The sequence below is a fragment of the Amblyomma maculatum genome, chromosome 9 (assembly GCF_055883805.1).
Source record: "Amblyomma maculatum isolate TAMU_Amacu chromosome 9, ASM5588380v1, whole genome shotgun sequence".
Taxonomy (NCBI): Eukaryota; Metazoa; Arthropoda; class Arachnida; order Ixodida; family Ixodidae; genus Amblyomma; species Amblyomma maculatum.
Genome location: NC_139352.1, coordinates 5630276 through 5655674, shown reverse-complemented (window position 1 = coordinate 5655674; position 25399 = coordinate 5630276). Strand labels below are relative to the sequence as shown.

The following is a 25399-nucleotide window of genomic DNA, read 5'->3' as shown; positions in this document are numbered from 1 at the left end:
GTATTCAATGTAGTGACTAATTCGGGTATGCAGCAGGTGCTCAATGAGTTTAGAGAGATGTGAATTCGGGGCGATTGGACGCAAATTACTAGGAAGTCGAGGGTTTTTGCCAGGTTTAGGGATAGGAAGAATAAGAGAAAGCTTGAGATCATCCGGTACCATTCCATTCTCCCAGTAAGAATTAATGATGTTCACAAGAAATGAAAGCTGCAGTATCTGTCTTTTTGAAATGAAAGGTGCAGTATCTGTCTTTGACCTTCAAGGTGGTTCAAGGTGACATCACACAACCTAGAGTTCCCTCTCCATTTAATAATAATTGGTTCGCAGGAAAGGAAAGGCACAGTATCTGTCAGGCTTGCTCTGTGGACACCTGAACTGCACTGTGTGTGTGTGGGGGGGGGGGGGGGGGGGGGGGGGCAAACCTCTTCTGAAAACTCCTCAGGTGAAGGGTGGCTGTTCCTGGCCCTATGGGGCTGGGACTGGTAGGTCTGCACTCTCTCCCTCTTCTTTTTCTTTCTTCTCTCTTTTTTGTGTGTCAGCACAAGGAGGTGGCTCAGCTACAGAGCCAGTAGCAGGCCCCTGCATTTTCTTTTCCTACAGCCACAACAACAACATTTAATAATAATTGGTTCGCAGGAAAGGAAAGGCGCAGTATCTGTCACATTTGCTCTGTGGACACCTGTACTGCACTGTAAGGGAGGGAGGAAGGTGGAAGTGAAAGTAGAAAGACAGAAAGAGGAGCCGTAGTGGAGGGCTGCGCTGACGTCGCACAGCACAGGGATGCCTTTTTGTTTCGACTCCATTGAAACGCAGCCGCTGGCGGTCGGGATTGAACTCTGGTACTCCGGGAGAGACGTCGCATTTGCGGTTTCCAGGAAATTGATGCCATGCTGCAGTAACATGGCGATCCAGTCTACAAATTATTGGTATGCACTCTACCACGTCGTCTGCTTGGTTGTGCAAGTGTTTTATTGGTACATTCACATTTTTGTCGTAATTTTGCTGTAGAATATATCTTAAAGGGACACTGATGACAGCTCTATCACAATGTTTGTATTCGAGAAAAATTATAGCGTGGCATTTCGTGACTTTGTCTTCGTTTGTCCGGTAGTAAAACAAGCATTTATTGCTGAGATATATCGATTTCAAGGTGATTCAAACTCTGCTTTTTCCTGCGAGGGCATAGGGGAAAACAGATCAAAACCATGGCGTAAACATGGTCTCCATTATTGCTGGCACGCGGTGCACTCTAGCAGCAGTTGAAATGAATTCAGTATAAACACCAAGGACCGCCTATGCGTATGTAGACAACGGCTGTTCGTGCAATGCGCTGCTAAACGCCCGATTCCTACACTTCATGCTTCAACCACCACGTGACTGGTAGCATGCGGCCCTCTCTACTGTCTCTGCTTTTCTGGTGGCACCCTCCCTATTCCTCCTCCTCTGACTAGGTTTGACTAGGTTACATAGGGTAATGAGTAGATTAAGGCATACAATTGGAAGTGCACTGTTCAAATCCTGTTTGCAAACTAGACTAGCAGATGCGTGTTGGTTGGGAAGTGAAATGTTATAATTGCACCTGGATCGCTGCACGAAGAATGGTTGTGCCACAGTTTTGATGCAAAAGATGGGAAATCTGGTGCCACATGGAGGTCCGTTAGTAATGCTGGCCCCACAATGAATGCCGGCCTGCACTTGAGGAAGGAGGAGGTGGTGAAGTGTGGCTGTTCCTGGCCCTACAGGGCTGGGACTGGTAGGTCAACGTCGCTTGCAGCGGGGGCTAGCCTGCCACCGAATTTTATCTGTTGTAGGCCGTCATTGCACCCGCCACCGCTTAGGTGGTGGACGATGCGCCTCTTTCTCTCCCTCTTCTTTTTCTTTCTTCTGTCCGCACGAGGCAGCGGAGGTGGCTCAGCTACAGAGCCAGTAGCAGGACCGTGCATTTTCTTTTCCTTCTTCCTACAGCCACAACAACAACCGGCTTGTACTTCAGTACCTCAGCCCCACAGAGCCTGCGATGCTTTATTAAAAGCTCAAGCAGCTCGACTAGCAAGGTATCAAAAATATCAAGAAGGGGTGAATTGTGTGTTTGGCAGAAAATTAAAAAAAAAAGAAAAAGGCAACGCAGGATCGCATTTTCACAATTTCTTTCGTTTCCTTCGACTGCTGCTCTTCATTGTATTTCTTAATATAGAGCAGTCGAGCTGCTCTTCATTCACTGCATCCTTGGGCTCAAACAACATAAGAATTGCTAGGTCTCGCTTGCCCACAGTACTAAATGTGAAGAACCACACTTCTAGTTTGGCCATTTGCCTGTTGTACTAGTCATTCATTGCCGGTGTCATTCATTTTGCAGTTTTCATCCAACCTTGAATTTCTCTTTCAGCTTTTCTTGAAGCGTGCTGTATTTTGGCTTTTGCCTTTCGGTCCACACATTGCGCCTTTCTTTTTACCTGTGTGCATCCGGTACGAATTGTATCTCATTTTCACAGTATGGTGGTTGGGTGGCTGTACGCACTGCCTTCTCCTCACATTGCAATTACCTGCCACTGCGACTGTTCCTAGCCACTGCCTCCCGCATTTTTTGTATCGTGAGCTACATTGGCCACTGTTTCGCTATTTCTCCGTGCCTGTCCGTGAAAAGAAGAAAACTTTAGCTGTGGTTTAGCGTGTGGTTAAACCTGGAGTTACGCGAGAACAATCTGTATGTCTACTCTTCGGTTCAGCTTGAAAGTAAAGACATGGCTCCAGCTTTATTTATGCCACTTCACGCATGAGCACTCCTTGCGTCTCGTCATTGACCATTCTCATTCGGGTGTAGTAGACTTCTAGTTGTATGACAATATCTCTGTGTCGAACTCCTGGGCACACCGCCGTCACAACATTTGAATTAACCTTCTGTCCTAGCAACTCGCTGTTGTTCTCCTCTACCAACTACCAAGCTATCTTTCTTCTTTTCCTGCTTAATCTTTTTCTTCTTCTTCTTTCTTTACTCTACGAACATGCACCGGACAGGCACGGCGAAATGGCGACTGTGGCCAATATAGCTCTCGCTACAAAAGAAGAAGGGTAGTTGGTAGAGGTGAACGACAATGGCGAGCTGCTAGGACAGAAGGTTCGTCACAGCGGTGTGCTCCGGAGTTCGGCATAGAGACAATGTCATACCACTAGAAGTCTTCCACACCCGAATGCGAATGGTCAATGACGAGAGGCAAAGGGTGCTCATACGTGAAGTGATTTCCCTATGGCATAAATAAAGCTGAAACCATAAACTACTATGCGCAAAAACCATGTCTTTACTTTCAAGCCGAACCTAAGCGTAGCCATGCAGATTGCTCTAGTGTAACTCCAGGTTTAACCACAGGCTAAACCACAGATTATATATTTTTTTTCTGTACCGTTTTGGCTGCTCACCTACACTTTCGGCGGTCTCTAACATGTCCTACATACCACCAAAACATTATGCCCTTGTCTTGCTTTCACGAAATTGAGATGTTCGGGCCTTTCTCCCTTCTTCTGTGTGCTGCTTAATTTCTATTCTAGTTGGTGGATTTGCTTGTATGCATCGGAAATGCGGTGGGTTGCAGAAGCACAACACAATTGCTCACAAAGATTGCAAACTTTATCTGTCAGAACATACAAAGCTGAAAAATTTTAGTCCAGTACTGGTGATACATGTGGCTTAATTTCTCTTTAGCGTTACATTTGGTTTCTTGTTTTTTACATAGATTATGTAATTGGGGTACTTGGGTATTGCTAGTCGAGAAGCGTTTTTTACATTAGGTGAAGCTTGCTTACTGTATTTTCACGATTCTAAATTTCACGAGAAAGTTTTGGAAAAAATTGTTTGCATGCAAATCTAAGCAGCCCCTTTTTTGCGAGAGAAAACACGTAGACAAGGACACATAGACAAAAACGTAGGACGTAGACAAGGCTGCCAGCACACTTGTGTACTCATTCATCTAGCTGGGGCCCCAAGAGTCTAGGTGGTTCTGCGTCCATGGTGTTATCTCGAGCTTCTTGTGTTGTTCATTCCGACACTGCACAACAGCTGGCTGCACACAACGCCAAAAGCCAACAGAAAGCGACCCCGATAACAATATCAGCGTGTTGTCACATGGGCCTGGAACAGGCGGTCATTCAGCGGAGCTCGGCAGGTTTTGCAGACATCATGGGTTTGTGTTTCTCTTTTTGATGCCAGCAGTTTGACGACCGTAACAAAAGCCGGAATGAGTTTGAAGTGAGCCGCCACAATTTGATTTACGTTTGCAAGTTTGTTCATTAATGCATTGTACAGCTACCTATTGCAACACCTGTGGTGCTTATGCTCATTGACTTTACCTTTCAGCAACCGAAGTGCCTGACCCGAAGAAAAGCTATCCCGCCGACCGCATCCGCATTGAGTGCAAGTGCGGGTCGGAAAACTGCCGCAAGTTTCTCAATTGATGATGGCAGTACATCCTCTATCTAGACTCGTTAAAGGTGGCGGACACTTCATCACCACTGGTGCCACCTGCAGTGTTCGCCAGTTGTTGTGGCTTGTTGTTGCTGCTCCCCTCTTCACCATCAGTGCAGCAGCAGCCACTAACTACTCAACTGGGTCCTACTCCTCTTAGTTTTGGAAATGCCAACAAGTCTGTGCCGCCTTTGTCGCTGTGAATGCCGAGCTGTGCTTTGTTTAGAGGAAGCTCTTTGTTTCCGAGGTGGTCGTTTTTTTGTTGTACTTTGAGCATGTTGGTCAGTTTGGAGCTACTCGGGTTTCATTTGTCTAAATCTTCTGTGTAGTGAGCGAGACAGTTTGCTCGGACGAAAGAGGAGAATTGGTGGAAATTAATCCATAGCATTCATAGCAGGCCTTGTTGAGACTTTTTATTCTCACAGATGTGAGCTGTTACTTTTACGTACGTCAGTGCGAGTTCGGCCTTATATACAATTTGTTTCGGGGCAACCACATAATTTTTCTTTGTGCTGCAAACGGCCAGCATTGTTGCTTTTACATTGTTTTCTTCTTATGTAACATGAAGGCAGTTTACTGGCTAAAACAGCTGAGTTCATTTGAACCAAAGGCAAGTAGAACTTGAATGAGAGGAAGTCAGTTGCCTTCCATGTTCAAGTAACAGGATTGCGTATCCACCAGACGAGGAGGGAGTGGTTGCCACATTATGAATGTGCTCTAAGCAAGCTGACCAGGCAAGTTCTTTTTCATATTCACCCAACGGTTCAGCACATATGGGTCGTCGAGTTTGTCACTAGCGGGCTCAGCTCCCAAGTGTGCGACTGTGTAGAGGTCAAATGCATCCTCGCGGTGGTCTGTTCAAACATACCTCATCAAAGCCATCGCTTCAGTGTCCAAGCGAGAGCATGGTTACTGCCTTAATCATCTGCTGCAGGCTACTTCACTATTGTTCATGTTGCCACATCACCACTTGTCAGTGTGACAGTAAGCACCCCTCTGCCCTGTGTGCAGACAATTTTTCATGCTCCTCCCCGAGTTGCTGTTGAGGTGTAGAATGTCGCTGAATTTGTATTGTTTTTTAAGTGTTATTAATATACTTCAAATCATTGTATCGTGTGCAGTGACCCCCCTCCCTCCCCCTTTTTTTACTGCTCCTGTGTGCCCCCTTTGTACAGAAAACGTTTTGCACGTCCCGGTGCAGCGTGCATTTCAATTTTGGTGTTGAGTAATTGTCGCAGAAGAGCAGTTCAAGAACACTTTTTTGTATGTTCACTCTCCCTCATTCACGTTTGTCAAGGAAATTGCAGGCCAGGACTGGTTACAATTTTCTGTAAACTCACATTAATAAAGGTTTGTTGCTTACTTTGTCTGTAACAAGTGCTGGCGAGCAGTACTCTGAATTCATTTTATTTCTGCCTCGATTCGAATGTGTCAAAATGACTACATTGCCAAACTCTTGCATAGAGAATTGCTTATCCTGAATTAAGCACATGCAGTAGTGCTCTTTAAGCTTGAATTGCAAAACTACAGTAAAAGTGGATAGTAAATGTAAAACTGTCATAATTTTGAAGGTGTTGTTGCTGCTGCATAGCTCAGCTATTTGTGGGAAATAATGATTGATTCTGAAATTTTTTGGTGACTTAACGCTGCTTTAGCAAAAAAGGGGCAGGAGAGAGGCCTGAATACATCAATTAGTAAAACTGAACTTTTCCTTTTGATGGCAAAAATTTTAATTATCTAAACCCAAGCTGCTGCAGCAGCTTGTTAATAAAGGGAGCAGCTCTGTATTCCTTGAAATAGAGCTTTGTATTTAAAAAAAAGCATCTCAAAAGCATACAAAGCAGCATTTTTCATTCTTGGTTGGTTGGGAACCTTGATATTTGACATACATGAATCTCCACCTGGCAAATATGAAACCAGCCTTCTTGGATTTCCCCAACCGTATCTTGTGCTGGGCAACAATACTAGCCTGCACAGTAGAAGGAAGGTCAGATTAAGCTAAACCATTCTCAAAAGGCTGGTTAATGTTCAGCCAGTGCCTGTCTCATTTTCGGCACATCAGCTTTGTGTGGATTGTTATGAGGCCTTATTCTGTTAAAGCTGCTCCGAGATCGCTGGTGGGTTTTGTGAGGCTGATGCCAAGGCAGTAAACATTTAAAGCAGCCAATAGAAACAAAACGGCGTTCATGAAGGTATTGAATCCCAAGGAGCCTTTCTGAGGCACCATGTATTTGACTGCCTACTCTCAGAATGGATGTAGGTGTGGATGCGCTGACAAGTGAATGATGTTCATGTGTGCGAGTTGGTGTGGAAGATGAAACTCTCTGCTCTGCAAAAGTGCAGAACCGATTACTGTTGGGTACAACGGTTTTAGTGTGTCTGTGCTCATTTATTCTTGTTCTGTCGACATTGGCTGAAAGCTCAGCTGCGTCAGTACCATTGCTGGCACCAAATATGTCATTAAAGTCATGTCGAAACCGAGAGGTTTCTTGCTGTTTCATTTCTTTCCTCACAATGTTGTCACACTAAGTGCCCAGCAGTGCTGCATGCAACTGGTAACATCAACCATTTATTAAGCATCACTGGTAGTGCTTGCGAACATTGCAAAAAGAAAGCATTTAGTACTCTGCTTTCTGTGAGTAAATGTTATGCAAGAGAATTGGGTGTATGTACAAATTAAGGAAATTAAATGCCTCACTGCCCCAAAATACAGCCGGTTTTCTTCCTGGCTACCATATGCCACGAGGGATGACGTCCGGTGAAGCAGTTGGGCACAGTAAAGAACACTGGCAAGTGATTCCACCCCTGGAGTCTCCAATACATTTATTGGAAACACTTGTACAGGCAATGAGCAAAAATTGTGCAACAGCAATGGTCTGTGTGTGTGCAAAGTTATTTTACAGGAAAGAGTTGTGTGTAGCTTCACAGAGGCTTTCTCTAATGACTATGGATTCAGTCTATATTCAAGGTGTCGCTGATAGTGTTCCATCACAATCCATAGCTGTTTGCCAGCAGTGGGTCCACCTTTGATGCTATAGCGAGTAATCGTGCCAGTCCTGCACATGGAGAAAAAAAACGCTTCAGAGACTATTCGAAGACTGGCTGCTCCAAAAAAAGGACATTGTTAATATGCAAGATATGAAACCCTGGTAAAGTAATGCTTAGATGACTGAATCAATGGTGCAAAAGCTGACAGATTCAAGAATATTGAGCATGAAATTATTGCTTGTACAGAATATATGAAGGGGCCTTCATTTTAGCAGGCTTGTGAAAATATTCGACAAGATCCGAATGTTTAGTATTTGAAATGTCGAAGTATTCATCTTGAGTGTTGCTTGACTACTTGCTTCATGCAATCTCGCCTCAGGTCCTTCAAGGTGGTACTGTGGTGTGTAACAACGAGAGCCCCAGCTCCGTGGGCACCTAAGCGTAAGCATGTGCTTTGAAGGGACACTAAAGAGAAAAATGAAGTGGCCTTGCATCGATAGAATGCCAATTCCTCATTACAAAAAATCCACTCTTACTAAAAACAGAGCTGTTATGAGGTAGTAAAGAGGAAGAACAGAAATACAGGTATCGCCGCCACAGCCGAAACGGGCGAGACTCGCAACTACAAATCCCGTGACGCGCTAGGGATCCCGGAGGCTGACAAATGCGAATTACATTGCCCGTTTGAATGCGGTAGTAGGTTTTGTCTCAAATATGATAACGTGCTTTTATCACACGTAAACGACTGCGAAAAGACAACGCAAATACAGGCACCCACTTCAGTTTCGGTTATGTTCTGGTTCAGGCACTTCATGCATGCTCGGATAGTTTCATTTTGGACCTGCAGTGCCTGAAATACGAGCTTGGAGCAGCAGATGCGCCCGGCTAGTTCACATTTGAGCATTCGGAGGCGCGAGCGAAATCCACTGCCGCCGACACGCACCTTCGTTCAACACTTCCGAGCCAACATATAGCCGCCTTCGCCGCTTCGACTGCTAGCTCCCGTTAACCCTGACCTGACCGCTCGACTGCAGCTACGTATGCCACGAAAAGCATACATATGCTAAGTGCCAAAGGAAAAACGCATTATCCTTCAATTGTTCACTAAATTATGGCACATCTGACCCACATACTGTGGCAACAAAAGCTTAAACGTGCTATTTGCAGGCATCGTAAACAAAAGGGGCATACTTGCCACTCATACCAAGGAAAGCGTCGATCTTATTCCAAATGTCATTGTTCCCCTATTGCATCCTTGCTTATTGCGCTGGTCGCCCGGCGAAAAAAGAGCCTCGGATAAAAAGTAAAAACTAACAAATAACGAAGCACCACAAATACATTAAAAAAGGTTAAAAATAATTGTAGAAAAAAAAAAAAAAGCGACACCACCAGCGAGATTCGAACTCACCACTACAGCTTGCTCTGTAATGTTCCGCGCTAACCACTCGGCCACGCCGAGGCATAGGAAGCCGGGAAATATTTCTGCATATTATGTCACGGCCGCATTTATAATGGAACTTCATGTTTCGAGGTGTACAGGCCATTGCTGCCGGTCTAAAAATTACAACTTCTTGACCATCGGAGCATGCTGCCTGCTCTCACGACTTGCAACTAATGTTCTGGATGCCTATGCGCACTATAGTGTGCACTGCAACCATCTTAACATGCGAAATTCCTTAGCGCTGGCAAATTTAGGGGTGCCGGCTCTTCGGTCATGCTCTGCTACCGTGGACGTAATTTTCGCTGAACACGGAGCTGTAGCACAAGCCTTGAAGGAAAAAAGTGCGACGAAGCTTCAAAACTGGCAAGCGCAGCAGCGAGAACACTATTTTGTTTGTAACTAAATCTTATTTGTATGTAAACATTTCGGGAAACGTTCCAATGACCGAGGGCTCGGTTTGTTTATACGCAGTGCAAGAAGGAGCGCAAAAGCTTGAGAAACAATGTATTACGCATTACAAGCACTCTTTTCTTCCTTTATGGGCCCATCGCTCGGTAAATTACTCTCTTCGTTTTATTTATTTCGGCTGTGGCCGTCATTTATTGTGAGCCGATGGGTCGATTGCGAGTGCGCTGTTGCCATGTTGGCCCCTGAGGGATACTAACCGGTCGACGCCGTGGGCCATGCCGGCTCACAAGCAATCACGGAGTCTCCTCTTGCGTCATAGTGTGCGTCATTCTGCCCTACTACATAGTAGGAGAAAACAGTTTGAATTCGACCGGCGGGAACAAAAAAAAGCTCAACTTCTTATCACAATACCTCAGCAGTAATTCGATGTTTTGCTGCCGGATATGCGGCAACAATGTCATGAAATGCCGTTTATTAGATTTTGATAGCATATTTGGGTGTCTTTAGTGTCCTTTTAAGATCTCTGAAGTGATATTGCGAGGAGTGCGACTTGTAGGGGCATTTTTTGAGGAAAGCAGTCAGCAGCACATGGGATTTTCATGGTTATTCTTTCACAGTTCGATACGTCCAGAATTGACTGTAATGTTAACCGTTAACGCACACCACTGCTAACTAATGACAGCTGGTTTCATATATACAGCCCCCACTGTTTTGTTGACATTTTGAGCGGAACAATGTGCATACAAAAATTATTTGCCTCTGCACAAATGTTGAGGTAACTCAAAAGCGTACTTCTTTTGTCTTCGCTTCCAAGAAACATAATCAAGGTTGCGAAGCGGCCCACTTTTGGCAGGTTGTTCATGATGGGGTAGATATCAACACCGTCTCTGAAACAAGGAATAGAAACCAATGGCACTTCAGACAAAATGCCGCTACCAACATGGCTTTCTGTAACTCTTACACGAGGGCATAAATGAACTTGCAAGACTGCAAAAAATTTTAGAAGCAAGTGGAAAATATTAATCAAGGTCATAAAACCAGTGCTAGTGTTCTGTAATGCTTCCCCAGTTATCTTCACTTTTTCTTCAGACAGCCATCCTTTTGAAACGGCAGGAAATCCATCACCACCAATTTCCGTAATCCATAATTTCCATACATGTATTGACAAAAGCATCGGAAGGAACTATGTTTAATTGCGCATGCAATACAGGAGTCCACAAATAAAGAAGTCCAGTCCAACCTTCGCCCATATGTGAGGAATTAGAACAGTCATACGCACCTTACAAATTGGTTTTCCAGGATGATAAGAATTTCACAAAAGAGCTCACTCTCCATGGACTCTTGAAAGTATGTCCCTATCTTGCTTGGGTTCATTTGCTGTCAGTGAGAGAAGCAGCACGTTACAGTGAAAAAATAAATCGACGACGTGCATCCTGTCGCCGAGATGCAGCTCGATGCAATAATGCAAACTGAATAATTTGTTTTGGCAAGTTAGCATAACCCATCTCCACTTGGCAGTGCTCAGGCATGGTCCAACTGCACACCACATTTTGATGACTGACAGAATGGCTCTTTACATCTGAAAACAATGCCAGGCTTTATGGTGCACACTAATGTCGTGCCAGTCACAATACCATTATCGATATGGCGCCGGAAGATGAGCCCCCCAGGTTGGAAGGCGTCCCACATGTTACTGGGGATGAACAAAGGGCGATTCCTAGTAGCTCCAGGACGAATGAAGCGGCTGGGCTAAAGCCAAAAGGACGCTCAGTTGTGGATGTGTCGGGAAGCGACCGGAAAGTCCGATGTTGCAAGGAGATATATCACATAGCAACATGGAATGTAAGATCTATGACGCAAGGTAAACTGGATATCGTCAAGCGAGAAATGGACAGATTGAACATTGATATTTTGGGTATCAGCGAGCTCAAGTGGACCGGAATGGGAGAATTTAACTCCGGCGACCATTATGTCTTTTATTGTGGGCACGAATCCAAGAGAAGGAATGGGGTCGCTCTCATAGTAGACAGAAGAATGGGCAAAGCAGTGCTAGGGTACAACCCCAAAAACGACCGAATGATTTCACTTCGGATCCAAGGTCACCCTTTCAACATAACAGTTATCCAAGTCTATGCACCGACCACTGCTGCTGAAGAAGCTGACGTTGAGAGATTTTATGCGGACCTACAATGCCTTTTAGACAGCACCCCATCATCAGACGTTTTTCTCATAGGAGACTGGAATGCTAAGGTCGGGAGCGAAGAAATATCCGGAATTACAGGCAAGTTCGGTCTCGGTGAGCCAAATGAAGCTGGGCAGAGGCTAGTAGAGTTCTGTCAAGAAAACAACCTGACCATAGCGAATACTCATTTTCAACAGCACAAGAGGCGCCTGTACAGATGGATTTCACCGGACGGTCTGTACAGGAATCAGATCGATTATATTATTTGCCGGCAGAGATGGAGAAGCGCTATACAAGCAGTAAAAACAAGGCCTGGGGCCGATTGTGGCACCGATCATCAGCTTCTTGTTGCCAAAATTAAGCTTCGATTGAGGAAAACGCAGAAAACTAGAAGGCCTTTCAGGTATGATCTGGACCAGATTCCATTAGAATATGCTGTGGAAGTGAGGAATCGATTTCAAGAATTAGATCTAGAAGACAAAGAGCCCGAAGAGATGTGGACTGATGTTCGTGATATAATACAAAAAGTTGCTACTAAGGTAGTTCCAAAGCAAAAGAAATGCAAAAAAGCAAACTGGCTATCTGAAGAGGCTTTGCAAATAGCTGAGGAAAGGAGGATGGCAAAAGGTATGGGGGAAAGAGAAAGATACAAGGTTCTCAATGCGGATTTTCAGAAAATAGCAAGGAGAGATAAGAATGCCTTCCTGAACATACAGTGTCAAGCAGTTGAGGACAACAGCCAATTAAGGAACACAAGAGCTCTGTATAAGACAATCAAAGATATCAAAGGAAGCTTCTGTGCTAAGCTGGGCGTGATAAAGGACAAACGAGGCAAGGACCTCACTGAAGCCTCAGAGATAAAGAAGAGGTGGCAGGAATACACAGAAGAACTGTATAAGAAGGACCCGGATGTGCAAACCCAACATAGGGCGGTTGTGATTACTGATCTCGAGCCGGGCATCCTGAAGAGTGAAGTTGAATGGGCCTTAGCCAGCCTTGCTAAGAACAAAGCTAGCGGAATTGATGGTATTCCAGCTGAGTTGCTTCAAAACCTCAACCACGACGCTGTTAACACACTGCATACATTATGTCAAAAGATTTGGACAACCCTGCAGTGGCCACAGGATTGGAGGAGGTCAGTTTATATCCCCATTCCAAAGAAAGGCAGTGCCAAAGATTGTTCCAACTACCGCACGATCGCGCTTATTTCGCATGCTAGCAAGGTGATGTTAAAAATCCTGCAAGGTAGGCTGCAGCAGTATGTGGATCGGGAGCTTCCGGACGTGCAAGTTGGGTTTCGCAAGGGCAGAGGAACTAGAGACCAAATTGCCAACCTTCGCTGGATCATGGAAAAAGCAAGAGAGTTCCAGAAACCCATTTACTTCTGCTTTATTGATTATGCGAAAGCGTTTGACTGCGTAGATCACAGCAGATTGTGGCAAGCTCTCCAAGAGATGGGAGTTCCAATTCACCTCATCTGCCTCCTAAGGAACCTTTATGAAGGGCAAGAGGCCACAGTCAGAACTGGGCATGGTCTTACTGATTGGTTTCCGATTGAGAAAGGGGTGAGGCAAGGCTGCATACTGTCGCCCTGCCTATTTAACCTATATGCAGAGTGCATCATGAGGAAGGCCGGTCTGGACGAGTCTTCAGCTGGGGTGAAGATTGCTGGAAAACGTATCAACAACCTTAGATATGCGGATGATACCACTTTAATGGCAGAAAGTGAAGTGGAACTCAAGAGACTTCTGATGCGCGTACAAGAAGAGAGTGAGAAGTTTGGGCTTAAACTGAACATTAAAAAGACGAAGATCATGGCGTCTTGCCCTATCAAGTCCTGGAGCATCAATGGACAAGAAGTGGAAGCTGTGACAGATTTTCTGTTCTTGGGCGCCAAGATTACCTCGGAAGGAGACTGCAGCCATGAAATTAGGAGACGCCTGCTTCTGGGAAAGAGAGCAATGGTTAGCCTTGACCGAGTAGTAAAGAGCAGAGACATTAGTCTGCCAACCAAGATCCGTATAACCCGTGCTATGGTCTTTCCAGTTGTGATGTATGGATGCGAGAGTTGGACTGTGAAAAAGGCTGACCGCCGAAGAATTGACGCGTTTGAATTGTGGTGCTGGCGAAGACTCTTAAGAGTTCCTTGGACTGCCAGAAGATCAAATCAGTCGATATTGTCGACCATAAACCCTGACTGCTCATTGGAGGGTCAAATTCTAAAGTTAAAGCTCGGCTACTTTGGTCATCTGATGAGAAGAGAGGAGTCGCTGGAGAAAGATTTGATGTTGGGAAAGGTTGAGGGTCGCCGGAGAAGGGGTAGGCAGCGAACGCGATGATTAGATGGCATTCTCGAGGCATTGCAGATGAAGCTATGTGATGTTAAGAAGATAGTGAGAGACCGGAAAGCGTGGCGTGACATGGTCCATAGGGTCACGAAGAGTCGGACACGACTGAACGCCTGAACTGAACTGAATGTCGTAGTATGTATTGCTGTTTAGAGCCCACTTACAGGTGTGCACGCATAATGTCATAGAAGGTTAGATTTTTATTCTCTGCTATATTCTTTTATACCTTGTAATTTAGGTTCTACAATTGAAACTTATTTTACACATCCACCTTGACAAAACGATGCATGCGATATCAGTCAATTAGCACCGCACAATATTTTTCCCACAAGGTCCTTGGAAGTTCACTTTTCATCTTGGTAACAATGCTAAAACGTGACACAGTTGGTCTTTGCACATGTGGTTGTGCATATTTTTATTTCAGTTTGTCAAACTAAAGACTGTGCACAATTACCTGATCACCAGATGAACAGGGAGAACTGACCTTAAGGTATTTGTAACGTAGCTCGGGAAACGGGGCCAACTGCCTCCAGTCAATCTGAAACTGGTAAGCACTGACAGCAGGCGGCGGAAGGGGAAGCTCATTTCGTGTCTTCGAAGCTGCCACCCACTCCTCCTTTAAAGGTGCACCACCTGGGACGTCCCTGATGGTCACCCTTTTCAGCGGCTTCTGCAAAGAAACAGTTACACCTCAGCTCCTTCTTGTCTGCAGCCAGAGCCAAACAGGTGTAAACTTTCTTGGGGAACACTGTCACCGGACAATGAAAGGAAAACACTGCCTAAACTAGGTTCTGGCAAAACATTCGGCAAGAGCCATCATATCCCCCTTCTGCCTAGGCTTGCATTTCCTTGGCTTGTGGATTTCTATGACAAGAACTACAACATACTTCGCTTACACAACCACTTGGAATGGGGTCACAGTAAAGACACAGCCATGCACTACCAACTGTATCGAGAGTTGAACTTCTATCACTACCAACGTGTGCTCTAGTAGGCTAGTGCTGCTGTAGTTAACCATGACTGCAAGTAGTCCACTGTTAAGGCCTTTCTGCTTGCCGAAATAAAAAAGCCAACCATCAGACCAAATTATGCGCTCGAGAATTTCGGTGCCCCTGGGTTGTTTGGTACACTCAAAGAGCAAATTGCGATTGTGCTTACCATTCAGCAGAGTGATGCACAAGCCGTGTACCATGGCTCACAGTTAGCAACCACCGTTTTTTTTTAAGTTGTATCTTACTATAGCAGAATGTAGGTCAGAGGAAAAAGAAGATACCTAGGTTCTGCAGTGCTGGAGAGGAGCAGCTCATAAATGAAATCGCAACAGACACCACTGAAATCTGCGTCCATTTAAAACTGCATGTAGCTTTACTTCCAGCTGCGGGATTCAAGCTACTGGCCTTGGCCAGGCGTTCAAATCATAAGCTAAAATTTTCATTTGAAAGCTGCCAAAACATTTACTTTCAAACCCAAATCGGGTAAACATAGAGGCAGTTAAAGCATCGGCACTTCATGTACGACACCCATCAATCAGCCAGCCATGATTAATAGCTTTCCCTGCTCAATATTTGTTCAGTTGCTATCGGAGATGAGGTGGACACTTAAGCTCACTCAGCCTTGTGTTAATGGCTCCAACCTGCGTCTCTAGGTCATCTGCACACATGCACTTTGCTACAACTACTTTTTCTAAACCACCACATAGGCCATAGCACAAAAATTCATTACATTTTTTTGCGTGCTGTGAGGCTCAAATTTCTGCATACTGGAACACGTATTGTCATCTAGAAGTCTCGCTTGATGTCTTGACATTCAGTTTTGGCCTAATTTGCTTTTTAGCAGCAGGTGGCAACGCATGGAAGAATATGAACTGAAGCACAATGGCAGCTGAGTTAGCAAAATAGGCCGTGAAATTGGGTTAAGTCACACAGAGAAACTGACAGCAATCGTGCTCCGGATTTTTCCAGTAGTGAAGTATAGGAAGGTGACACTGGAAGGTGCACATGACCGCTAAATGTTCACGCTATCTTATCTCTTCGTGGTAGGGTTTCCGCAGGCTACGGTAAAGATATCCTGCTGCCAGCGCAGGAACTTGTCAGGGTTTTACTGCCCATTGATGTAGCTGCACTCAAATTATATATATAACAAGATCATCCAAAAAAATAATTTACTGAAAATATCTTCTACCACCTCCCAGAATTGCCTGTTTGCCTGTAGTCTCAAATCATTTGTAATGTCAAGAAAAGAAACGTACAGAGAGCAATCCCAAATTTCTATCATTAAAAAAAGTGAATATTTAGCATATTTTTTATATTCTGCAGATATTTTATTGTGGTTTCTTACTTTAATATTCAAGCCTTTCCAACGTTTCAAAGATTCTTCAGAAAATTCTAAGATCGAAGATATCTAACAAAAATTTGTAGACTGTTAAGATGTTTACACTTATCTTATGTTTGCATGCGAAAGCCCACTTATTCAGATGCATTTTAATATACACCCAGCACCTCCAAAAAACTGTCACAAAGAGAGGGATTTACATGAAAGGTAAGAGTGGCAGAGACACAGAGTCAAGGGCTGTTCTACTGAAAGTCCCAACTAGAAGATGAAGTACACGAGAGTCTCTAACTTCTTCGTTTATCAGACGCCACCTCAAACCACCAAGTGGCAATATTGTGAGAAGATAGTACAAAAACTACTTTCATTAAAACATAATGTCTAACGCCTATCAGAATAGCGTTTTTAATGTGAAAGCCTTTTATTGCTCATGACTCGCCAGCATGTCCATCCCTGGGTCCACGAGAAGTGTTCCACTTCGTGAGATTTCGCAGGATACCGGGGGATTCCACTTGTCAATCATCCTGATGATGTAATCAGAAAAATAAAAATCCGGTCTCCACTGGGAATCGAACCACCATCCTTCAGAGTCCCAGCCGAGCGTTTAATCAACTGCGCCATGCCTGGGATCGTGAAACACACATCATAATTCTCCTTGTCCACCGTGAGGATGATAGTAGAGCGATTCCACGAGTGGCAAATACTGCACCTTTCTTTTTCTGTCTTTTCTATTATTCGGACCATTTTTCATGTCTTGCCGAGTCCTAAACAATGGTTGGTGACTGTATTTGACACTGTTCAATACAATTACTCACTAACATCCGCCTGATCACAGCTATGTGGCTTCATAAGCTCGGCAGCTAAAAAAAAAGATCACTGCCTCAACTATAACCAAGAGTTGACGTAAGAACAAAACGGGTCTACTAGTTGTGTAGTGCACTCTAACTGTGCTTTTCTGTTACACCGCCGAGTAGTGACAGGGCCACCCACCAGATTAATGCTCATTATCGTTATGGAGCATGCCACACGAACTATAGTGCATAGTTTGGCCCGCGCACACATTTGGCGCACACATTCTCACATTAAATTTGACCACATGGTATTTGAGAATTCCTGAATATATATAGGTACTCAGAAAACTTTTTAATATTCAATGGTGATCAAATACTGTGGCAACTTTCTTAAGTCTAAATGTAGCAAAACCTAAATAACTGAGCTAATTATGCAATATTGAATTTAAAGTGTCAGAAAAACTATAAATGCATCCTCTTTGCTTTCCTTTCCATCTATAGAGTAGATTGGTGACATACAGATGCTGATAAGCTCCTTGCGAGAAAACCTTGTGAGAAATTCCACGAGCAGGCTTTCCCAGAGAATGGAAGTAATAAGAACAAGACAGCCGATCACCTGCTGGTTATTTCACTGGTTAATTTTTGTTTCCTCTTTTAGAAGCAGCTTTGACGTTCCAATGCCGATGTGCGCCCCTAGCCTACATCCGCATTACTATTCTCTCAGCATGTTTGAGCACTCTGCATGAGGCTTAAGCGCAGTTGGTGCGCTTAAGCCTTCTGACAACGCTGCACCACATTTTTGAATTTTTGACACCCTTCTCCTTTTGTGGGTGGGGGATAATTGTGGCATTTCTTTTGATCCTTTGAAGTACCCATGTATGAGGTTTTATCACTCACCTCATTATTTTTAAAAAGTCACAGCAGTGGCATTCATGGATTTCGTTATTCATTCTACATATTATTATGCTGTCTAATGAAGTGTTGCACATTACAGTGCATCTTCTTTTTCTTTATATATATATAAGGACAATTACATTTACCCATACAGTTGCTGACCAATTTTTCGGAGCCTCAAGGGGCTGGAAAAGCATAGGAAAATTGGGCAGTCCACAAAAAAGAATTCAGAATAAAAACATCACTTTATTACCAAGTGGCTTTAAAAACTGGCCAATCTGTTTCTCTGTCAATTCTTCATTCTCACAGCCGGTCTCCTCTTTGCCACGGCAGTTGATGGTGGGAAAAACCGCGCAATGGTTGGAGCAATGCGATGCTCACATAGAAAGAAGTGTGGGACACCAGCAAACGTTTGGGCGGAGCTTTGATGCTCCCATGTGACTGTACGTCAGAGCCTATTTCTTTTTCTCCCCTCCGTGGAAAAAAAAAAAAAAAAAAAAAAGAAGAAGAAAAAGAAAGAACTGGGAGTGGTGGTTGTCTTCGCAGGAGTGATGGAAGTTGTGTGCTGTGTCCGTTGGTTTAAAAAAAAAGAAAGCGACGCTGTCGCGTGAGCTCTCTCAGAGGCCGTGTTTTGTTGGGAGATAGTGTATTACAAAATGAAGTCAAGCCAGTGTCTGTTGTCAGTTGGCAGTGGACGCTTTTCGGAGCACTATAGACAGATGTGCATTTTTTTTTTTCCCCTCATATTCGCACATTGCTGTGTGCAAGCAGGCTCGCAGCAATCATGTGGACGCACAAGTAGCTCGCGCTGCTGGCTTTCTCGTTCGCAGCTACACGCAAGTCATGACCTACGATCACATGATAGAAGCACGCTCGTGCTTACTGGCCCGTTCTTTATCGGGCGGAGCTCCGTCACCGCAGCTCGACGGAACCATGGGCCAGGTGGCTCATGGCCACCACATCTCAGGCCGCCCGATTTCGGGGGGAGTAACAGGTCCACCAACTCGCCACAGCTAGCGGTGCCTGCTAGCCTGCCATCAAGAGTATAGGGGTATGCGAGATGCATGTAACGTGGGCTCAAGGTTGCAGGAAAACAAAATGGCAGCAATGTTGTGGCAATTTTTCATAGTTTTTTACCTGTGACCTAGACGAAAAGTCCAGGAAATCGAACGAGAGTACTCTGAAATGTCCGAAATTTTGGTAGGTGCTTATACACCAACTCTATGGAGCGCATGACAATGCCATGGCAGAGTCAAATAATCAGGCAGGTTCGTAAAATCGAGCGTCCGAAAAATTGGTCAGCGACTATACCTTTTTCCCAAACTTTCTTTCACACTGAATACTGTTACATTTGTATCAGGAAATCTGAATTTTCACACAGCCCTACTGACGAGTAATTAATGTCAAGCTGAAATCTGCTCCACCTTGGAGGTTTCCCCTAAAAGCGTTAACACTTGATCGATCGTCTTGGGTACAAGAGGTGAGAGCCAGCTGCTGAGTAGTCATTACAGGACAAACTCTCATCTAGAATTACAAAGGCCCACTTGCCTCTGATGCCTTCTTGTGCGTGGGAGCGCTCAGGGGCTCTACTTTAGCCGCTGACACCGCTCTGACTGGCGGCGGGATATCAGTGGTGGCATTCCTGGTTTCACGTTGTTCAATTGGCACTTCCGTGTTCTGTGGATGGCAGGCTGAGGACTGCTCCGTGGAAGCACCAGCACCGCTGGGTTTCAAGTCCTGGACGGAGGATAAGAAAATGAGAAAGGGAGAGTGAGGGAGTGGCAGCGTCCACCCCAAATTTTGTATTTCATGCATTCCTTTCACAGCAGGGACTTTGTGGTATAAGCCAGCACCACAGCAGCTGCTTTGGGAACCTCACTTTTGCTATGGCAAAGCCTTCTGGAACGCTTACAAGTAAACAAGCAGCAATCACTTTGGCTTTTATGGGCCACTGTTGATGGTCATGCTGGTGATAGCAATGTGCCTGCAGGTTTTGGAGGGAGCTTTTTTGCAAGAACTATTTTCGCACATGCGGAGACTTTCTAGGAGATATGGAGCAGTGCTCATACAATCAAAAAGTGCAGTCAAACTCTGGGAGGCTCCCGAACGGATCGGGAAAGTTGGCGCTCAGGTTACGGTGAATCGGAGATATGTCAACTGAAAATAACCAATAACACTAAAACAGTTAATATGTAACCTGTGAATTAAATTCATCCTGAAGTAGTATGTGAAACGCAAAAATGCCTGCACACTGCAACTTATGTTAGAGAACACCAGGCAGTCCCTTAGCTGCCTTGTAGCATTTTTTCTTTCACTGGTCAAACAATGGCCGTGCCTTTTCTAGCTGGTTCAGGTGTTGCCTGGCCTCCCTGTTGTTTGGCTCCAGCGAAAGGACCTTGCGGAAATCTTGGACAGCCAACGCTCGTTTAGAGAGGCCCTCCCGGGCGAGTCCGCGGCGGTGATAGGCCTTGACGTAGCTAGGATCCCATTCCAATGCCCTGGTACAGTCTTCCTCTGCCGCACCAAGCCTGCCCAGCAGAAGTCAATCAAATCTGTTTGAACATCTACGAACATAATTTGAGACACCGTCAAACTTCCAAATCGTCCATTGACAGTCACTGACTTGGAGGCCTTGGAATGAACATATTCAAAGCGGAAGGGTCTCGGCAAATGACAGCATGAGCAAAATAATGAACCCTCTTAATGAATATGTGAGAACGGGGTGCTTGGAGAATTGTCATCTGCTTAAACATCCCCTAAACATCTTTGCAATAACACAAAAGTTACCTTTTGCGAAAATTCCCCAAGTTTAGCATTGCTGATCAAAATTTGTGTTATTACTTCAGGTGTAGCAGAAAAAAAATGCTATTATACATATTTTTTAAAAGGAGTGATATTTCCAGGTACTTCTATGTCCTAAAAACGATTCTTCAATTTACATTTATTTAAAACACGTGTGAATTTCAACATCAGCAGAGTGATCAGCAACTTACATGTTTTTGCGTAGAAAAGCCATAGCCCTGTTGGCATACAGCACTGGGTTCTGGGGGTCACACTCGATGCCAATGCCATAACTCTCAATCGCTTCGTCGTAGCGGCCATCCTTGAAGAACCTGTTTCCCTGTGTAAATTTGAGAGGACCAACCAAACTTGAACGACAAAAAAAGCAGCAGGTTTCATGGCGGAAAGCAAATCCTTGGCTGTTAAAGTTGATGCAGTAAAGCATGCCATTTCGGCGTGCAACTGCTGAAGAATAACGCAATGATGGCAGAGAGGTTCTTACTGGGAGTGCAATCTGATCACAACCTACAATCGTAAATGCACAAGTCTGTCAACATGCTTGCATGATAATATACCATGGGTTGATGGACAGCGTAAGCAGTGGGCGTATCTGCCCGGAGGACGAGGTTGCGCACCTTTTCCTTCTCAATAAGTGACCGCTGGCGCTTCCATTCTGCCTGGAACCGCTCATCTTCGCTGTCACTGGTGCCCGATGAGCTTTCCTCCTCCTAATTGATCAAGAGAGATTGCTGGCAGTCACAGTGAAAGGGGCTACACACCTGGGATACGCACGTTTACCAACGTCTCCAACGGAATCGTGGTCCCCAGCTCTCCTATCGGTGCACTATCAGGACATGGGTCAGTTTCTGAAGATGCAGGTCGCTTCACAGGCATGGGCTCCTGAGCAAATGAAATGACACATATCCAGTAAAATCACACATACTGAGCAATTTGGACAAATGTTCATGAAGTCAAAAAACAAAGATGCCCGTCCTGGAAGAAGGCAGACATTTGCATTGTACTTCTTGGCAAAGATGTGAACAAAACTCGAAGTATAAAAATTTAAAGTGAAGCCAGTAATACTCTCAAAAATGCAGTAAAAATGCCACTCCTACTAGGGCAGAAGCATTGGCCTGCAGTATGGTTAAATAAATGAATGAATGAAATGACATTTTAACACGATGACTTTAGGGACCCTGTCGTGCAGAAAATCCAGCGCTGACATCAGCAGCATAGGTGTTGTGAGCGAAAAATGATGACCATCTCTCTGGCAGGTGATTAAGCCAGGAACTAATTGATCGGTGGGCAGCGTGATGTTTCAAGGCCACCTGACATGGCTGAGATGGCAGGAGCGGCCAACTCTAGTATTCTTAAGAATTGAACCTGGGATACCTGGGTCAGATATGCTAGCCCTAGGCCATGTAGGCATGTTCTTAAGGCTTGGTTAAAGTGGGGCTCTACATTCAAGCTGGGTGGTCTATTATATAATGTGGTAGCTCACGAATGTATCATAATGGGTATGTGCGAGCTATTAGAGGCACAAATTAAGGGGTTCGCTATTAACTGAGTAGCGAAGGGCATGTACACAAAGATCGTTATGGAGGGCCGGTAGATGGGTGCTATTAATGGTGCCCTGATGCTCATTTCTGGAGGACCTGTTTCCTGTGTGCCAGGTTTTCTTCTTCTGATCTAAATGTGCATTCTGGGCTAGGAGTGCAACGGCAAGATTTACAGGAAAGAGTTGACAGTCTAGGACGTGTTTATGACCATAGCATGGGCTTAAACTCATTTGCTGTTCGATATAAAGCAGTGTCCTCCGTCTTTTTTTTTCTTCAGAGCATTTTTGGCTGGCTGGGGACTTTCACAACTTTTGAAATCGCTGCACCAACCACATTCTTGTTTCACTGCAATCAAGGTCCCAGTTCATTAACAATTTCTGAATTTCCGCATCATTCAGGCATAACTTGGGTATCCCAGGGGCATTCACCATGTCGGGATGACGACGATTCAAAAGTCAACTGTTGCAAACCACTGCAGCAAGAAGAATGATGTGTGCCCGTTATCTATAGCCCTGTACAGCTGGACTCGACAGCACCGGGTCAAGTCAGCATCGGGCTATGCAAGTTCATCCCGACGCATCCCAATTGGTGCCTGCACAAGCTTGCTTTTAGCGAGTAAGAATGCAAGTATTGTAACGATGCCTAGTATTGAGATAGACACTTGTTGTGCAAGCTACTTGTTCATGTTTCCGACCAAAGCTTTCCCGTGCATTCTAAATGGCTGTCACAAGCTGTTTTAATTAATTATTATACTTCCTCATCACCTATGGCAGTTTTAGTGTCATGGAAAAGTGTCCATAATGCACTTTTTTCCGCCAAAGCTTGGTGAAACCAGGGCTTTGTATCTAGTTGGGTAGTCCTTCATATAATATAACATGTAGCTAATGACTGTATGCTGAAGTGTATGTGTGACGTAACAGAGTAGTAAAGTACACGCATTGGAATCTCCAAGTGGAACTACGCATGGGAGCCATTAATGCTGCCGCGTAATACCAAAAAGGTGGAGCTTAAGTGTCCCCCTTTCTCCCAATTTTTGCATTGATTGCTCTGAACAAAACTCTCTGCACCCGGCGTCACATAGAAACAGCTTTCAACTGTCCGAGTGCTGCTATGCAGCAGTGGTTGCTGGGACGCAGACAGTGTTAGTAGCCACTCATACGCGAGAAACATCAAGCATATTATAGACCCCTAGACTCACCAAGTTGCATCATGTCATTTCAAACATAATGGTGACTGGTCAATTTCAACTTCACTGGCTACTACTATGCACAAAAATTGTGCTTAATTACCTAGCGGCTTTTTAAAATTCATTACCACAGATGACTCACTTCATAGTCAGTTCTGCCAGGGAGCCCAAGTGCCGTATTAATGAGGCACGACTTTGAAAGAAGAAATCAGGAATGGGGCTTGCTTGTCACCCGTATAGTGGGTACCTTATGATACTCCTAGAGACCTGAAAGGCTTAAAAAGACAAGGACAACAGGTCTCCTTATTTTACACGGGTTGAGAGCTTCTGTGGTGCCATAAGTACCCCGCTAGGCAGATAAGATATTGCCTCGTTGGTTCTGGCAAAGACAGTATGTGTACATTAATAAAGGCTGCAATTTGGGCAAGTTCCTATCAACTCACGGTTTACGACAAAATAACACAATGCTGAGGTTGCGTGTTCACTTTGTTGCATCTTCCCATAGTACATATACAACCTAAGCTATGTATCTATTCTGAATGCTGCAGATCATGGCTAGAATATTAACGCAATGCAACAACCACTCCTGTTAGCTTGTAACAAGCCATTCCAGCAATGTTACTCTTTCAGAGATAAAGAGGTGGGTTTACGGTGTAGAAAGACCATGCGATCACACGTTTTTCACACTAAATTGCTTTCTTGCATGCATCTGTTTTGTAAATCTAAGTGTCAGTTTGGTATTCCTGCTAGCAGCCTTGATCCAAGCAATAAAGGATGGGGCTAGCTGCTACATGAACAACATTCTAAAAGCACTTGAAACGAGTCCTCGTCTGTGTCAGTCCTCATTGTGTCGTTTTTAATGACTACAGAGCAGGAAGATGCTAGTTTGTTTTTTCTTTTTTTTTTTTCGAAGAGTTTGCCACAAGGCATAAGTTGAGAAAGGGGGAATGGGATGCAGGAGATAGAAAGTTAAAAGAAGGAGTGAAGTCCAGTTGTGCTTATGTATTCGAGAAGGTTGGCAGTATAGCGATTGTCCATTGTCCAGAACTAGGAAGATGCTAGTTCTGCAACACAATAGAGCATTCGCCGCTGTAGCGAAAAGTCGAGAAACAGGCACACTGTGGACAATCTAAACATTAAGGCTCGCCTCCTGGAGCACCGACCAGACAACGAAATACAGCTGAAGTGCACCACGTCAAAACGGTGTCGCAGCACCATCACTTGCACACAGGCGCCCCGAATCAGGGCTTGCAGCCAGCTTCGGACATCCTCACGCCGGTTAAAGCAAAACCGTAGTAGATATGTGCACTGAACAACGAAACAATGAACTTCTCTACCGTGGTCGGCAGAAGCTTAGATTTCAGGGAGCGCAGCTGAGCGTCTTTCATCTTGACGCTGGCCTCCCAGTTTCGCAGGTTGCGTAGATACCCTTCGTAGGCGGCGGTGCGGGCTTTCGCCGTGCTTTCCGGACAACGCGGCTCAGATGGCATTCCTGCGACCGATGACACGTGTGAACTGAATAACGTGACTAAATCAGCGAGCTCGAATAACTCGCAAAAATCACGTGCGTACAATACCCACCGCAAAGCTGGCCTCCGCAGACTTCGCCTTTAAAAAGCGCTCCGAGCACTCCGCTAGCGCCCAGCAGTCAAGCCACAGCACAAGCGCGCGACCACATGCGAGTTTGTATGGGGCTGTCGGGCTGCTTTTTGTTTTTACCAATTTCTTCTCAGTTGTAGCGCATCATCAGGCGACAGAAAGCTTGCGATTCCTTGCGATGCATGCGCGAAAAATTAAACTAAGCCGCAGACCAACGGATTAACCGGATCAACCTTGTAGTAGACGATCGCGTTGCACTTCAGTGCACTGGTTTAAGCTATCAGAAAATTTGTGAAATAGTGAAACGAAAAACTGTCCGGCTCGACAACAAAATCAACGAAAACTACCAAACACAACCAAATAACATCCATCTCGTTGGAGCCGATGATAGTGATAATGTAGCAACGAATTGTAAATGTATTACTAAGCAAGTCACTA

The 25399-nt window shown here is 44.8% G+C and overlaps 2 protein-coding genes across 4 annotated transcripts in view; one reads left to right on the top strand and one right to left on the bottom strand.

Moving 5' to 3' along the window:
- The window catches only part of LOC146178157 (histone-lysine N-methyltransferase SUV39H2-like), a 126377-nt gene extending 120544 nt beyond the window's left edge, over window positions 1–5833 (top strand). For both annotated transcript variants that reach the window (XM_084577973.1, XM_084577974.1), the window contains one exon: window positions 4349–5833. In XM_084577973.1, the coding sequence (XP_084434099.1) occupies window positions 4349–4446 (98 nt within the window). In that variant the 3' untranslated portion in view covers window positions 4447–5833. The remainder of the gene's footprint in view (window positions 1–4348) is intronic.
- A 1420-nt stretch (window positions 5834–7253) lies between these two features.
- On the bottom strand, window positions 7254–25359 carry LOC146178156 (uncharacterized). 2 transcript variants are annotated; one of them, XM_084577976.1, is made up of 11 exons: window positions 24944–25359; window positions 24700–24877; window positions 21410–21517; window positions 21253–21345; window positions 20830–20957; window positions 20172–20364; window positions 19385–19573; window positions 14308–14493; window positions 10573–10670; window positions 10086–10180; window positions 7254–7512 (listed from the first exon to the last, which is right to left on the bottom strand). In XM_084577976.1, the coding sequence occupies exons 2-11, from the start codon at window positions 24850–24852 to the stop codon at window positions 7445–7447; spliced, it is 1311 nt and encodes a 436-aa protein (XP_084434102.1). In that variant the 5' UTR covers window positions 24853–24877; window positions 24944–25359; the 3' UTR covers window positions 7254–7444. The 2 variants fall into 2 exon arrangements, with proteins under 2 accessions (XP_084434102.1, XP_084434101.1); XM_084577975.1 differs by having other exon boundaries at window positions 24700–24854; window positions 24944–25358.
- Between the last annotated feature and the right edge of the window lie 40 nt (window positions 25360–25399).